General features: G+C 41.2%; 1 protein-coding gene across 4 annotated transcripts in view; it reads left to right on the top strand.

Annotated features, from left to right (window-relative positions):
- Window positions 1-16,525, top strand: part of OCA2 (OCA2 melanosomal transmembrane protein) — a 302,523-nt gene that overhangs the window by 162,558 nt on the left and 123,440 nt on the right. For all 4 annotated transcript variants that reach the window (XR_014080337.1, XM_081583080.1, XM_081583078.1 and 1 more), the window contains 2 exons: window positions 10,619-10,766; window positions 13,332-13,389. Coding sequence is in view for 3 of the 4 variants with exons in the window: in XM_081583080.1 (XP_081439206.1) it covers window positions 10,619-10,766; window positions 13,332-13,389 (206 nt within the window). In the remaining variant the exon portion in view is untranslated. The remainder of the gene's footprint in view (window positions 1-10,618; window positions 10,767-13,331; window positions 13,390-16,525) is intronic.

Here is a 16,525-nt window from a genome sequence, read left to right as displayed (position 1 = left end):
TCTATCTTGTTCAGTTGGTCTATATTTCTGTTTTTGTGGCAGTTTCATACTGTCATGATGACTGTAGCTTTGTCGTATAATCTGATCAGAAAGGTTGATTCCTCCATTTCCATTCTTCTTTATCAAGATTGCTTTGGCTGTTCGAGTTCTTTTATGCTTCCATACAAATTGTGAAATTTTTTGTTCTAGTTCTGTGAAGAATACCATTAGTTATTTGATAGGGATTACATTATATCTGTAGATAGCATTTTGTAGTATGTATAGTCATTTTCACAATATTGATTCTTCCAACCTTGTATATTGATTTTTCCAACATTGTATATCTGTCCATTTGTTTCTGATGTGTTTGATCTCTTTCATCAGTGTCTTATAGTTTTCTACATACAGATCTTTTGTCTCTTTAGGTAGATTTATTGCTGGGTATTTTATTCCTTTTGTTGCAGAGGTGCATAGGATTGCTTCCTTAATTTCACTTTCTGATTTTTCATTGTTAGTATATAGGAATGCAAGGGATTTCTGTGTATTAATTTTGTATCCTGTGATTTTATATTTATTAACTCTAGTAATTTTCTGGTGGCATCATTATGGTTTTCAATGTAGAGTATCATGTCATCTGCAAGCAATGAGAGTTTTACTTCATTTCCAATCTGTATTCCTTTTATTTCTTTTTCTTCTCTGATTGCTGTGGCTAGGACTTCCAAAACTACATTGAATAAAAGTGGTGAGAATAGGCACGCTTGTCTTATTCTTGATTATGGAGGACATGCTTTTTGATCTTTCACCATTGAAGATAATAGTTGCTGTGGGTTCACTGTATGTGGCTTTTATGATGTTGAGGTATGTTCCTTCTATGCCTACTTTCTGGAAAGCTTTTATCAGAAATAAGTGTTGAATTTTGTCAAAGGCTTTCTCTGCATCTATTGAGATGATCATATTATTTTTATCTTTCAATATGTTAATATGGTTTATCAGATAGCATATATTGAAGAATCCATGCATCCCTGGGATAAAGCCCACTTGATCATCTTGTTAATGTGTTGTTGGATTCTGTTTACTGGAATTTTGTTGAGGATTTTTCTATCGATGTTCATCAGTGATATTGGCCTGTAATTTTCTTTTTTTGTGGCATCTTTGTTTAGTTTTGATGTCAGGGTTATGGTGGCCTTGTAGAATGAGTTAGGGAGTTTTCCTTCTTCTGCAATTTTCTGGAAGAGTTTGAGCAGGATAGATGTTAGCTCTTCTCCAAACTTTTGGCAGAATTTGCCTGTCAAGCCATCTGGCCCTGGGCTTTTGTTTGTTGAAAGATTTTTGATTTTAGTTTTGATTTCAATGTTTATGATTGGTCTGTTCATATTTTCTATTTCTTTGGCTCAGTTTTAGAAGGTTCTATTTTTCTAAGAATTTGCCCATTTTTCCAGGTTGTCCATATTATTAGCATATAGTTGCTCATAGTAGTCTCTTGTGAGCCTTTGTATTTCTGTGTTTTCTGTTGTAACTTCTCCTTTTGAATTCCTGATTTTATTGATTTGAATCTTCTCCCTTTGATGAGTCTGGTTAATGGTTTGTCAATTTTACCTTCTCAAAAATCCAGTCTTTAGTTTTATTGATCTTTGCTATTGTCTCCATTTATTTCTGCTTTGGTTCTTCATGATTTCTTTCCTTCTACTAACTGCAGAATTATTTTTTTGTTCTTCTTTTTCTAGTTGCTTTAGGTGTAAGATTCAGTTCAGTTCAGTCACTCAGTCGTGTCTGACTCTTTGTGACCCCATGAATTGCAGCATGCCAGGCCTCTCTGTCCATCACCAACTCCCGGAGTCTACCCAAACCCATGTCCATCGAGTCGGTGATGCCATCTCATCCTCTGTTGTCGCCTTCTCCTACCCCCAATCCTACCCAGCATTAGGGTCTTTCCCAATGAGTCAACTCTTAGCATAAGGTGGCCAAAGTATTGGAGTTTCAGCTTCAACATCAGTCCTTCCAATGAACCCCCAGGATTGATCTCCTTTAGGATGGATTGATTGGATCTCCTTGCAGTCCAAGGGACTCTCAAGAGTCTTCTCCAACACCACAGTTCAAAAGCATCAATTCTGAGGTGCTCAGCTTTCTTCACCATCCAACTCTCACATCCATACATGACCACTGGAAAAACCATAGCCTTGACTAGACGGACTTTTGTTGGCAAAGTAATGTCTCTGCTTTTGAATAGTCTTATGGACTCTGAGGGAGAAGGTGAGGGTGAGACATTCTTGGAGATTAGCATTGAAACATGTATATTATCATACATGAAACAGAACACCATTCCATGTTCGATGCATGAGACAAATGCTCAGGACTGGGGGTAATGGGATGTCCCAGAGGGATGGGATGGGGAGGGACGTGGGAGGGGGGTCCAGGAAGTGGAACACATGTAAACCCATGGCTGATTCATGTCAATGTATGGCAAAAACTACTACAATATTGTAAAGTAATTAGCCCCCAACTAAAATAAATAAGTTTATTTTAAAAAATCCATATATTTTCCATTTTTCTATTAAAACTTAAAAAATCTGCCACACAAAAAAAATATGCTATCTAGGTTGGCCATAACCTTCCTTCCAAAGAGTAAGCGTCTTTTAATTTCATGGCTGCAATCACATTCAGCAGTGATTTTGGAGCCCCCCAAAGTAAAGTCTGACACTGTTTCCACTGTTTCCCCATCTATTTCCCATGAAGTGATGGGACCAGATGCCATGATCTTAGTCTTCTGAATGTTGAGCTTTAAGCCAACTTTTTCACTCTCCTCTTTCACTTTCATCAAGAGGCTCTTTAGTTCTTCTTCACTTTCTGCCATAAGGGTGGTGTCATCTGCATATCTGAGGTTACTGATATTTCTGCTGGCAATCTGGATTCCAGCTTGTGTTTCTTCCGGCCCAGCGTTTCTCATGATGTACTCTGCATATAAGTTAAATAAGCAGGGTGACAATATACAGCCTTGACGTACTCCTTTTCCTATTTGGAACCAGTCCGTTGTTCCATGTCCAGTTCTAACTGTTGCTTCCTGACCTGCTTACAGGTTTCTCTAAGATTAGGTTGTTTATTTGATATTTCTTGTTTCTTGAGGCATGCTTATATTGCTATAAACTTCCCTCTTATCACTGCTTTTATTGCGTCTAGTAGGTTTGAGTTGCCATGTTTTCACTGTCTTTTGCTTCTATCCGTATTTTGATTTCCTTTTTGATTTCTTCAGCGACCTGTTGATTATTCAGAAAAGCATTGTTTAGCCTCCATGTGTTGGTGTTGTTTTTTTTTTAATTATAGATTTTTCTCCCATTGTTGTTATCTAATCTTATAGTGTTGTGGTCAGAAAAGATGATTAGAATTATTTCAATTTTTAAAAATTTACCATGGCTTGATTTGTGGCCCAAGATGTGATCTATCCTGGAGAATGTTCAATGTACAATTGAGAAAAAGGGCTATCTATTGATTTTGGATGAACTGCCCTGTAGATATCAATTAGTCCAAATTGTCAAATGTATCATTTAAAGCTTGTGTTTCTTTATGAATTTTCTGTCTGGATAACCTGTCTATTGGTGTGAATGGGGTATTAAAGTCCCCCCACTATTATTGTGTTACTGTTGATTTACCATTTTAATAGTTGCTAGCATTTTCCTTATGTGTTGGGTGCTCTTATTTTGGCTTCATGTACTTAATCATTTTATCCTTTTCTTGGGTTGATGCCTTGATCATTATGTAGTGTCTTTCTTCGTCTCTTGAAACAATCTCTTTTGTAAAGTCTATATTATCTGGCATGAGTATTGCTATTTCCACCTCCTGTTGACTTCCATTTGCATGGAATATCTTTTTTTAGATCCTCACTTTCAGTCTGTATGTGTCCTTAGGTCTGAGTTGGGTCTCTTGTACACAGCACATATAAGGGTCTTGGTTTTGTATCCATTTATCCAATCTGAATTTTTTGGTTGGAGCATTTAGCCCATTTATTTATATATATGATTCTGAATCTTCCCTTGTGGCTCAGACTGTAAACAATCTGTCTACAATGCAGGAGACCTGGGTTCAATCCCTGGGTTCGGAAGATCCACTGGAGAAAGCAAGGGCAACCCACTTCAGTATTCTTGCCTTGGAAATCCAATGGAGAGAGAAGCCTGGAAGTCTACATTTCATGCAGTCAGAAAGAGTAGGACACAACTGAACAACAAATGCTTTCACCAATTACTTTATTGTTTTGTATTTGTTTTATATGCTTTTCCTTTTTGTGTTTCCTGTCTAGAGAAGTTCCTTTAGCATTTGTTGTAGAGTTGGTTTGGTGGTGCTGAATTCTCTTAACTTTAGCTTGTCTGGAAAGCTTTTGATTTCTCCTTTAAATCTGAATGAGATTCTTGCTTGGTAGAGTAGTCTTGGTTGTAGGTTTTTCCCTTTCATCACTTTAAGTATATCCTGCCATTCTTGTCTGGCCTGCAGTTTCTGTTGAAAGATCAGCTCTTAGCCTTATGGGGATCCCCTTGTATGTTATATGTTGCTTTTCCCTTGCTGCTTTCAGTATTTGTTTTTGTGTTTAATTTTTGTTAGTTTGATTAATATGTGTCTTGGCATGTTTCTCCTTGGGTTTATTCTGTGTGGGACTCTCTGGGCTTCCTGGACTTGAGTAGCTATTTCCTTTCTCGTTTTAGGGAATTTTTTTGACTAAAAGCCTCAGATATTTTCTCATGCCCTTTCCTTTTGTCTTCTTCTTCTGGGACCCCTATTATTCTAGTGTTCTTACACTTAATGTTGTCCCAGAGATCTCCGAGACTGTTCTCATTTCTTTTTATTTTTTTCTGCTTCAGTTGTTTTCAGCATTTTACCTTCCAGTTCACTAATTTTTTCTTCTGCCTCAGTTACTCTACAGTTATCTCCTCACCTCCACCAGTGTAGTTCTAATCTCAGTTACTGTGTTGTTCATTGTTGGTTGTTTATTCTTTAATTCTTTTAGGTTTTTGTTAAACATTTCTTGTATCTTCCTGATCTGTGCCTCCAGTCTATATATCCGTGCGTCCATTTTATTTTCAAGATTTTGGATCATCTTTACTATCATTACTATGAATTATTTTTTGTGTAGACTGCCAATTTGTTTTCATTTGTTTGGTCTTGTGGATTTTTACCATGTTCTTTCATCTGTTGCATCTTTCTCTGTCTTTTCATTTTGCTTAATTTGCTATGTTTGGGGTCTCCTTTCTGTAGGCTGGAAGGACATAATTTCTCTTAACTGTGGAGTCTGCCCCCATGGGTGGGGTTGTGAAGATTTCCTGCTTGGGAGACATGACTGTGTTCTGGTGAATGGAGCTTGATCTTGTCTCTCTGAAGGGCAGTGCCATATCCAGTAGTGAGTTTTGGGGTATCTATGGTTTGGTATGGCTCTGGGAAGCCTGTCTGCTAATGTGCAGAGTTATGTTCCTATTTTACTGAAGGTTTGGTGTGGGGCATCTGGCATAGAAGCTTACTGGCCTTTGGGTGGGGCTTGGCCTTAGTGTTGAGATGGGGGCCCTTAGGAGAGCTCTTGCCTATTAATGTTTCCTGGTGTCAGGAGTTCTCTGGTGGATCAAAATCCTGGAGTTCAGTCTCCCACCTCAGGGGTTCAGGCCTCACCCCTTACTGGAACTCCAAGACCTCACAAGCCACACAGCATAGAAGACCAAACCCCGAGACTCTTGCTGAAGGCAACACTGAACAGCCAAGCACACCCAGTGAGACTCACACCAAAGTCATCCAATATTTCTAGGAAGGTCTCTGGACCTGTTGTGGGCAGTGTGTGGTCAGCTCAGTCTCAGATGTGGCCTTACTTTAGTTTGTACTTACTTCTAAAGTTCACAGTTGTCCCTAAAGTTCAGTGTCAGTTTCCTGCATAACCTCAAGGCAGAGAAGGCCAAGGCTTATTGAGGCTCATTGATTCACTCAAGCTGAGAAGCAGGGAGGACATGCCAGCCGCAATTTGGATCACCAGGGAGTGCCTGTGACAGTAGAGACTTGGTGGATATTGGTACAGTCTGAGATGGGCTGTATGCTCTCCCAGAGAAATTGGCCTCAGATTATGGGTCCCTAGAAAGAGTCAAGGTGATTAAGCTTCCAGCAAGGTGTGGAAAGTAACCTGTGCCTGCTCATAACCAGGCAGTTGTGACCACCTCTGGAGTCAAGACTGCATCAGCGGTGTTTTGCCTGCTGTCTCAGGCACTTTCCCTGGCTTTGGCAGTGGCAATTGTGTTTAATTCCACAGATGACACTCTGACTGGTTTTGCCAGATTTGGCAGCCACCAAAACTGTCTATGAGTGTGGTGTTAAGTGTCCCAGAAACAACAACTTCTTGCCACTCTAGGATACCCGGTATTTTCTCTGGACTCTGTCCACTGTGTCAAAGTAGCCCCCTCAGAGTATCCTTATGGAAGCCAACCCTGATCCTCTCCCTGGGATCTGATACCTGAGCCTGTGCCTTGGCACCCTGCCCCCACCCTCTGCTGTGGGCAGAGGCGTGTGAGCTACTTCTCGGCTGAGAAGTGCTTTTTGGCAGTAATTTCTGTAGTGAATTTTCTCTGTTTTGCCACCATCACATTCCCCTCTGAGGTTCCAAAGCTCCCTCCCTGACTCTGCCTATGAGGGGTTTCCTACTGTCCAGAAACTTTTCCCTCCTTCATGACTCCCTCCCCTGGGGTGCAAGTCCCATTCTGAAATTCTTTTTCTCTTTTAGTCTTTATCTTTTGCCCTACCTCTTTCTAAGGAGATTGGCTTGCCTTTTTGGAAATTTGAGGTCTTCTACTGTTGTTCAGAAGTTGTTCTGTAGGAGCTGTTTTATATTTATATGCCTGAGAAATTCCATAGACAGAGGAGCCTGGCAGGCTATAGTCCATGGGGTTGCAAAGAATTGGACATGACTTAGAGACTAAACCAACAACAACAATGTAATTTCACAATGGTCATAGAATATATTTTGTAAAATTTGATTCTTTTTGAATTTATTGAAACCTGTTTCTATGGTAAAATGTGGCCTATTCTCATTAATATTCTACTATTCTACTTGTACTAGAAAAGAATATGTTTTCTGCCATTGTTGTTTGGAGTTATGTCAATATGACCAATTAGGTCAAGTTGGCTGATAATGTTGTTTTGATCATCCATATTCTTGCTGATTTTCTGTCCACTTGTTCTATCAGTTATTGAGAGGTATATGTAGAAATCTTTGATTATGACTGTGAATTTGTCTTTTTTATCTTTGTAATTCTAAGATTTTTGCTTTACATATTTCAGAATTTTATTCACTTCAGTTCAGTTGCTCAGTCATGTCTGACTCTTTGCGACCCCATGAACTGCAGCACACCAGGCCTCCCTGTCCATCACCGTCTCCCAGAGTTTACTCAAACTCATGTCCATTGAGTCTGTGATGCTATCCAACCATCTCATCCTCTGTCGTCTCCTCCTCCCGCCTTCAATCTTTCCCAGCATCAGGATCTTTTCCAATGAGTCAGTTCTTCACATCAGGTGGCCAACGTATTGGAGTTTCAGCTTCAACATCAGTCCTTCCAATGAACACCCAGGGCTGATCTCCTTTAGGATGGACTGGTTGGATCTCTTTGCAGTCCAAGGGACTCTCCAAGAGTCTTCTCCAACACCACAGTTCAAAAGCATCAATTCTGCATGACTACTGGAAAAATCATAGCCTTGACTAGACGGACCTTGTTGACAAAGTAAAGTCTCTGCTTTTCAAAATTCTGCCTAGGTTGGTCATAACTTTCCTTCCAAGGAGTAGGCATCTTTTAATTTCATGGCTGTAGTCACCATCTTCAGTGATTTTGGATCCCCAAACAATAAAGTCAGCCACTGTTTCCCCATCTATTTGCCATGAAGTGATGGGATCAGATGCCATGATCTTAGTTTTCTGAATGTTGAGCTTTAAGCCAACTTTTTCACTCTCCTCTTTCACTTTCATCAAAAGGCTCTTTAGTTCTTCTTCACTTTCTGCCATAAGTGTGGTATCATCTGCATATCTGAGGTTTTTGATATTTCTCCCGGCAATCTTGATTCCAGCTTGTGCTTCATCTAGCCCAGAGTTTCTCATGGTGTACTCTGCATATAAGTTAAATAAGCAGGGTGACAATATACAGCCTTGATGTGCTCATTTTCCTATTTGAAACCAGTCTGTTGTTCCATGTCCAGTTCTAACTGTTGCTTCCTGACCTGCATAAAGCTTGTCTAACTCAATGAAACTAAGCCATGCTGTGTTGGGCCACCCAAGATGGACAGGTCATGGTGGAGAGGTCTGACAGAATGTGGCCCACTGGAGAAGGGAATGGCAAACCACTTCAGTATTCTTGCCTTGAGAATCCCATGAACAGTATGAAAAGGCAAGAAGACAGGACACTGAAAGATGAACTCCCCAAGTCAGTAGGTCCCCAATATGCTACTGAAGATCAGTGGAGAATTTTATTACTAGGGTACAAAAACATTTAGGGTTACTGTGTCTTCTTGAAGAATTAACACTGTTATTATTATGAAGTGACTTTCCCTATCCATAGTGATATTCTTGCTCTGAAATCTAATTTGATCTTAATGTAGCTAGCAATCCCAGCTTTTTCTTGACTGCTATTAGTCTGTTTTTTTTTTAAGTCATCCTTTCACTTTTAACATTTTTGTGTATATTTAAAGTGCATTTCTTGCAAATAAGTTACAGTTGGGTCTTGCTTTTTATATAATCTGATAATCTGTCTTTTAATTGATATGTTTAGGTCATTGATATTTAATCTGATTAGTGACATGGCTGAATTTGATTGTATCATCATGTTGCATTTTCCTAATTGTGGTTTTATTTATAATTATATAAGTAACTTCAAGTGATACTATACTACTTAACATAAAGTGTAAGAATCTTATAATAGTTTAAGTTCATCTATCAGCTTCTGGCCTCAGTGTCTTCCCCTGAGACTCCTGGATTAGAGCCACCTCCTGTGAGAGAGCAAATCCCACATGGTAATGTCTTTGCCTGAGGTTGGTTGAGAAGCTCCTAGGGGCTGATGGTAATCAGAGAGGCAGAGATAAGGTGTCTGATAATGTGTTCTGGTCAGGGCCAGTCAGCCAAAATCAACAGCTAAAACTTATACAGGGGGAACAAAGCTGACAATGGCACTCATCATTTGAGGATCTTGAGTCTTCCTTAAAGATCTTTGCGGGTCATGAGGAACCGCTGGATATTTGAAAGAAGAAATCTATGTATCTATCTGTCATTTATCTTCTTAGATTGATCAGCCTAGATAGTATTATCCTCTTAGAAGACAGGTAAATAAGAAGATAGAGTCCTTGTTTCTATATATCAATCTAACTGAATTTATCTGTCAATAGATTAATATATAGATAGTTTCTGTAGATGACAGATAGATAGATTGATAGAACAAGCAGTGTTTTAAGATTAACCAGCCGTGGGTTGGTAAGAAGTGGCTTCAGTCAAAGTTTACTGAGAGCAATTAGAATTGGCAAATGTGGGGAAATGAAACCTGGATAAGCTGGTGAACTGTGGCAGGAACAAGTGGATCCTGCAAGATCCATGTCATTATATTCGGAACTGCTCCCATGGCTCAGTACTGTTCGTTTGTAATGTATCTTATTTCTCTATCTTGTTGGAGGCCTGTCCCTATAATGTCAAATTCATTCTCTCCTTTAGCATTTAGCATCCTATCTGGCACTTATTGCATGTTGAGTGCAGAAATGTAGATGAGAATGTCATTGATAAGACCAAAATGACATTTCAGGTTCATGTACCTGGAAGATTAATGATGTCATATAAAAACTAAGAAAGAGGGAAGAGAGTTTTGTGGGGGCAGATGGAAGGTTTATCTGTGAATCTTATATCACAAGGGTCAGAGGACAACATCATGTAGCTGATTAGGATCATAGTCTTGGAGCTCAGCAGAGACGGATTGGGGAAATGGTGGTGGAGATGCAGAGGAAGCCTGGGGACTAAGGAGTGAATACTTGGCCAAACTGAGCTCTGGGTGCAGGAAGTGAGCTCCCTTTTCCTTGGCAAAACGTCTCTTAACCAAATTTTCCCATGATCAATGACATATTTATTTCATTCCCCAACTAGGAGAACAAAAGTGGACTAGCTGAACATTAACCCATAGGGTGATCTGTGGAGAGTAACCCATCCTGTTCATTTTGATGGGTTAGAAGGCATCTAGACTCTGGGTGTGTGTGAGGGGTTGAAGCTGCCACTGGAGAAGACAACTGCAGAAAGGAGCCCTGGGGATCTGGAAGGCCAGATTCACAGTTTCTACTTCTGCAAACACAGAGATGGAGAGGGTCCCATAGGCTGGCCTGGGAAAAAAGTTGTTGGGCACTAGCTTTGATATGCCTATTCAGGACTTTATTCTTAACCCAAAGAGTTGAAATTATATTACTTCACATCCACTGTAATTTTTCAAAGTCAGCTTTGTCTTCTGTTTCCATCATAATAACATGAAAGCTAAGAAGCCACTCTTTTGGTTTGGTCCCTGAATATCTGCATCATGAATGTGTGTTTCCTGTTCTTGGAGGATGCTGAGGGGAGTAGGTGTTGACATCTGAGGTTGCAGGATACTGAAGCCTCAACTTTCCTTTCCTGCAGAACTGAAGCATGAAATCCATGTCTGGCGTCTTACTGCACAGCACATCAGCCCAGCCAGCAGGGAGGAGACAGCAGTTCGAGGTCTGCTCCTGGGGAAGGTGCTGGCGCTGGAGCGCCTTCTGGCTCAGAGGCTTCACAGCTTCCACAGGTACCAAGCCAGACCCTGCTCAGACCACTCTTAGTTTACAACTATGGTCCTCATCTTTACCAATTATGCTCAGTGGTTGAATTGTGTCAATAACTTTTATATGACCACCCTAAGAGTGTTAAAATGTCAACTGCAAGATGTGAGCTAAAATGATTGTGCAGAGTATTCCGTGGTTCTGCAGAAGAGCAACACTAACTTCAGGCTACTAGGTAGGTTTTGAGCACCATACACTGTATTAAGCCTGTTACGGTGCATGATTTTATTTAACCCTCACTTAGCTCTCTGGAATGTGTGCTGATATTAGCCCCAGTTTAAGGATGAGAAAACTGAGGGTCAGAAAATTTGAGCAACTTGCCCAGGGTTATACACCTAGAAAAGAGTGATGCCTGGAATTGAGTTCACATGCCTGTCACATTTCACACCTAACACGTTGCATAATGAGAATAAAAAAGCAATATAACAAATTAATCTAATGAAATATTCTCCCAGTAGCTGATTTTCAGGAGCTCAAAGAATACCTAAGTCTTAATTCATTTCTTGGAGTTTATTTGTTTGTTTGGCCTTGCCAAGTGGCACGTGGAATCTTAGTTCCCCATCCACGGATCGAACCTTTGGCCCTGAATTGGAAGCATGGAGCCCTAACTACTGGACCACGAGTGAAATCCCTTGAATTTATTTTTAATCAAAGCTGAGATCTAATGGGTAACAATGAGGTGCTGAATCTTTCCTCCTCACTTGGATGAGATGCTGAGTTCCAACCTGTCTTTACTCTGGAAGTACTGCCAGGAAGAGCAAGAGTCTGCTCACCCCTCAGGAATGTGGAAGCAGTCCTGCAGCAGGATCAGATACTGGGTGGAGATGAGGGCTCTCACGGCAAGGGGAACTGTGAGTCCTTGTGAAGGTAATGAGAATGCTCTTACATATGGCAATTTGGTGAGACCACCCCTGTGTTCCCAGAGAGCAGGCAAGAGTCTGAGGACAGGAGCTGGGCACAGTGCCAGGACCAACCTCTGAGGGCCATCTAGAGTGGTTGTAGCTGAGTCTGGGTGTTGAGGGGAGAATTCCACAGGTGAGTATGTGGAGATTCACTCTGTCCAGAGATGAAGCCCAAGGAGAAGCTCTGTCTTAGCATCCTCAGCTCCATCTCATCCCAGAACCTACCTGTACCTTGTGGCACTGGAGAAGCAGGACCTGGTGTCTCCAGGTTACAGGAAGGCCCTGAGTTGTTGACTGGGGACAGAGTGACCAACTTCAGCAACAGGCATAAATCTTAAAAGGAAAGACTTTGTAAATTAAAGATGCAGCAGTAAATTTCTCTGAATGTATTAAATCTCTTGACCTTAAAGTTTCTTCATGCTCCTTCTGACATGGGCATTAAGACATAGTCAGTGTATCTCAGGGTTAAAATGGGAAGAAACATGTGGACTCAGAGAGTCACCAAGTTTCCATCAGCTCATCCTGTTTTGACCACAGAAAGGGAAACTGAGGCCCATAGACTGCAGTGGCCTTTGTAAGGCCACACAGTCACTGAGAAGCAAATAGTAATGAAGGTGATCTAAGTCATGTGCTTGCTCTAAAGGTCTTATTTCTACATTTTATTTTAAAAAATTTTCTTAGAACTGTTCACTTGGGTTGGCTGTGATTTCCTTTAGGGTCTATACTGGCTGCATGGTCAACCTCCACTGATATTATGACACATGAGAGCTCATGAAGACTAAATTCTCCACCAAACATCTTTTTCCTAATTGGTGAGAGAGGAAATAAAGCAGAAAGATGAGTTGACATGAAAGGTTAAAAAATAAAGGCAAGTGGGAACAAATAGAAGTGACTGAAATAGAAATGAAGATAAGGTGGGTACCATTACTAGAGAGGAGGGAAGCAGACATAAGTGCTTCAAGATAGATTTCCAACTGATAGAAATCACCACTAAAGCAAGTGGCACTTCTTTTACTGTTTTCTTCTTTAATTAAATTATAACACAGCCTCATTTTGAAAAAAATTCAGAAAATTAAGAAGTGAAAAGAGATGACTTACTGTCTCATTCCCTGTTGCTTCAGTCATGTCCAACTCTGTGTGACCCTATGGATTGTACCTGCCATGCTCCTCTGTCCATGGGGATTCTCCAAGCAAGAACACTGAAGTGTGCTGCCATGCCCTTCTCCAGGGGATTGTGCTGACCCAGGGACCGAACCCAGGTCTCCTGCATTACAGGTGGATTCTTTTCCATCTGAACCATTAGGGAAACCTGCCTATTTACATTTAGGCCAGTATCCTTCTGATGTTTCCTGTGCCGTACTCATACATACCTCACTGAACAGTCTGGTCATTGCATGTGTTACTTTCCTTGGGAATCTTTTGAGCGAGCGTCTTTGCTAGTTCATGAACCCAGCCCCACTGGGTGCCTTATAAGGCAAGAGCTGCCCCATTCTGCGGCTGCACCTGGTGTCATGCAGTGGACAGCATCCAGGCTAGGGGATCATGCTGTGTGCTACTGCTGACTGCCATCCTGCTGACCTCACTACTCAATGCCACCAGGAAAATAATGTCTGCCCTTTTCTCTTTTAGACAGATCTCACAGGAAGATAAAAATTGGGAGACCAATATCCAGGAGCTACAAAGAAAGGTATTATGGTTTCTTTTCTTAGGGATTTCTTGAGGAACAGAGTAAATTCCTTTTCTTTGTTTCATGTGAAGTTGCAACTGAAAGTCACCTCTTTTTTATTCCTATAATTGTACACAAGACATAGCTATTTCTTTGAGTTAATGGGAAAGATAATTTTCCAGACGTGGTAAGCTTATTTTGTCCAGGAATTGAAAAGTTAAACTTTTTATATTTCCTTTAAGATAGGGCAACACTTTCTGTGGTTAATGTGGATGCAGGGAAGGTTGGCTGGCTCTCGGCTCCACCTGACCTTGAAAGGCAAGTCTGTGGTTCTCATTGTGCAGGCTAAGAGATAGAAGCCAAGACAAGAGAGGCATGCTGCTTGAGATGGAACACCTTTGGGGGTAGAAAAGGAGTGTATGTCTTCTGTCGTACAGCTCTGACTTGGGGAGGCAAATATTATTTTGAGTTCTTTTGTCATTTTCCTGCCTTGGAATTTCTCAACCCACCTGAGGACATATAGTGACCCTCTTCCACTAAGAGAGCTCTGCCCAAGATCTGCTGGAAGTAATTTGTAATATCTTCATGAAATTTTAAATCCAGGTGGCTTGTTTCCCAGGGAGAGGTAGAATATCCACTCCCTAGTTATGGTAGGAACATTTGGTCCTTTGCTAAACAAAATTTAAATGTTGGGACCTGTAGCTAACATGTTCCTTGAGTCTATCCTCCCATCATCTGTCCTACTCAGATGGTCAGGGTTAGGGGAGGCAGGTGAGGTGATGACACTTTCCTGGCCTCAGGTTTAAACAGACCGTGTGTGGTTCTGGCCACAAGTTAGGGATGAGACTCACCTCTGTGTGTACCTGGTGAACAAGGATTGGAGACCTACCCTCATTATTTCTCAAACTTTTCATTGTGATGACCCCAAATAATCAAATGGTAAAATTTGATTGATATCCCAAAATAACAAAGCACAAACTTTTGGTCATCTTATACCAGCTGAGTGGCACTGACTTCCCTGATCCCTTATTTCCAGTGTTGGAGTTGGCATGGTAATACCCAGATTCTATGGTTAGCTTGGCCCAGTGAGATGCCAGGCTCCTTTCCTCCTGATTCTGCATCACAGACTCATTTACAAAATTGGCTTCCTTGGAGGGTGAAGGGAAAGATGAGTGGGGGACAGCCAAGCTGCAAGTCTTGGCAGTAGGTGGGGAAGGAAGATAGTAGCTCCCAAGGCAACCCCTAAGCCCGTGACCAGGGGGCCAGGATCTGCTGCCAAAGCCACTGTAACACAGAGGGATATGCTTATGATTTTTGTGGCAGCAGCTTTAACTATGTGACCACAGGAAATCAAGAGAGGAAATCTATCTCCATCTCTACCTATACCCATACTTACACTCAAGTCTGTGTCTGTCCATGTCCATGTCTATTCCGTTGTCTATACTCATTTCTGTGAGATACACATGTCTATCTCTATATCTTTATCTATGTCCGTATCTTATGCGTAGCTCTGTCTGTATCTATCTATACCTAGATCTGTATTGATGACCTTATTTATATTTACATCTAGACTTGAATATCCTAGGCATAGACCAACAAACAGAGGTGCTGGTGGGACCACAAGGAAGAAAATACACAGTGCAGTTGGTTCACACGGTGAAGTGTGATTACTTTGGGACCTGGTTAGATGTGCCTTGTGTACAAGCATCTGTGTCTACTTGTTGGTACCTTACTCCCTGCCCCAGCTCCACACAGCCATGGTCCTCAGAGCACAGAGTCCTTTGGGAAACCTGCCCCATGGCTCAGGCTCACTGGAAGGAGGTCTTCAACTCCAAAGTTAATGAAGGTGCTACAGTGCACTTCCCCTTGCCCACTGAATGCTGGGAGCAGGATCCATATGTGTCATTTGGTGAGTAGGGGACTGCTAAGTGCATTCAGCAGTAGTCCAGTTGTTGCAAGAATATTTTAACTTCAGTGCCACGTGAATGGGGCCTTGCATAATAAATGGAAAGGTGAACTAAAAGGAGATGAACACATAAAACCTGTGTAAACACACGTATCTGGGAAAAGAAGAGAAGCAAAAAGCAAAGGAGAAAAGGAAAGATATTCCCATCTGAATGCAGAGTTCCAAAGAATAGCAAGGAGAGATAAGAAAGCCTTCCTCAGGGAGCAATGCAAAGAAGTAGAGGAAAACAACAGGATGGGAAAGACTAGAGATCTCTTTAAGAAAATTAGAGATACCAAGGGAACATTTCATGCAGAGATGGGCTCAATAAAGGACAGAAATTGTATGGACCTAACAGAAGCAGAAGATATTAAGAAGAGGTGGCAAGAATACACAGAACTGTACAAGAAAGATCTTCATGACCCAGATAATCACGATGATGTGATCACTCACCTAGAGCCAGACATCCTGGAATGTGAAGTCAAGTGGGCCTTAGAAAGCATCACTACGAACAAAGCTAGTGGAGGTGATGGAATACCAGTTGAGCTATTTCAAATCCTGAAAGATGATGCTGTAAAAGTGCTGCACTCGATATGCCAGCAAATCTGGAAAATTCAACAGTGGCCACAGGACTGGAAAAGGTCAGTTTTCATTCCAATCCCAAAGAAAGGCAATGACAAAGAATGCTCAAACTACCGCACAATTGCACTCATCTCACATGCTAGCAAAGTAATGTTCAGAATTTTCCAAGCCAGGCTTCATCAATACGTGAACCATGAACTTCCAGGTGTTCAAGCTGGTTTTAGAAAAGGCAGAGGAACCAGAGATCAAATTGCCAACATCCGCTGGATCATCGAAAAAGCAAGAGAGTTCCAGAAAAACATCTATTTCTGCTTTATTGACTATGCCAAAGCCTTTGACTGTGTGGATCACAATAAACTGTGGAAAATTCTGAAAGAGATGGAAATACCAGACCATCTGACCTGTCTCTTGGGAAACCTATATGCAGGTCAGGAAGCAACAGTTAGAACTGGACATGGAACAACAGACTGGTTCCATATAGGAAAAGGAGTACGTCAAGGCTGTATATTGTCACCCTGCTGATTTAACTTATATTCAGAGTACATCATGAGAAACGCTGTGCTGGAAGAAACACAAGCTGGAATCAAGATTGCTGGGAGAAATATCAATAACCTCAGATATGCAGATGAC

Source organism: Giraffa tippelskirchi, chromosome 3, assembly GCF_054371585.1.
Source record: "Giraffa tippelskirchi isolate mGirTip1 chromosome 3, T2T-mGirTip1v1.2.pri, whole genome shotgun sequence".
Classification (NCBI taxonomy): Eukaryota; Metazoa; Chordata; class Mammalia; order Artiodactyla; family Giraffidae; genus Giraffa; species Giraffa tippelskirchi.
The sequence above is the reverse complement of the archived record's forward strand: the minus strand, read 5'-3'. Positions and strand labels throughout refer to the sequence as shown.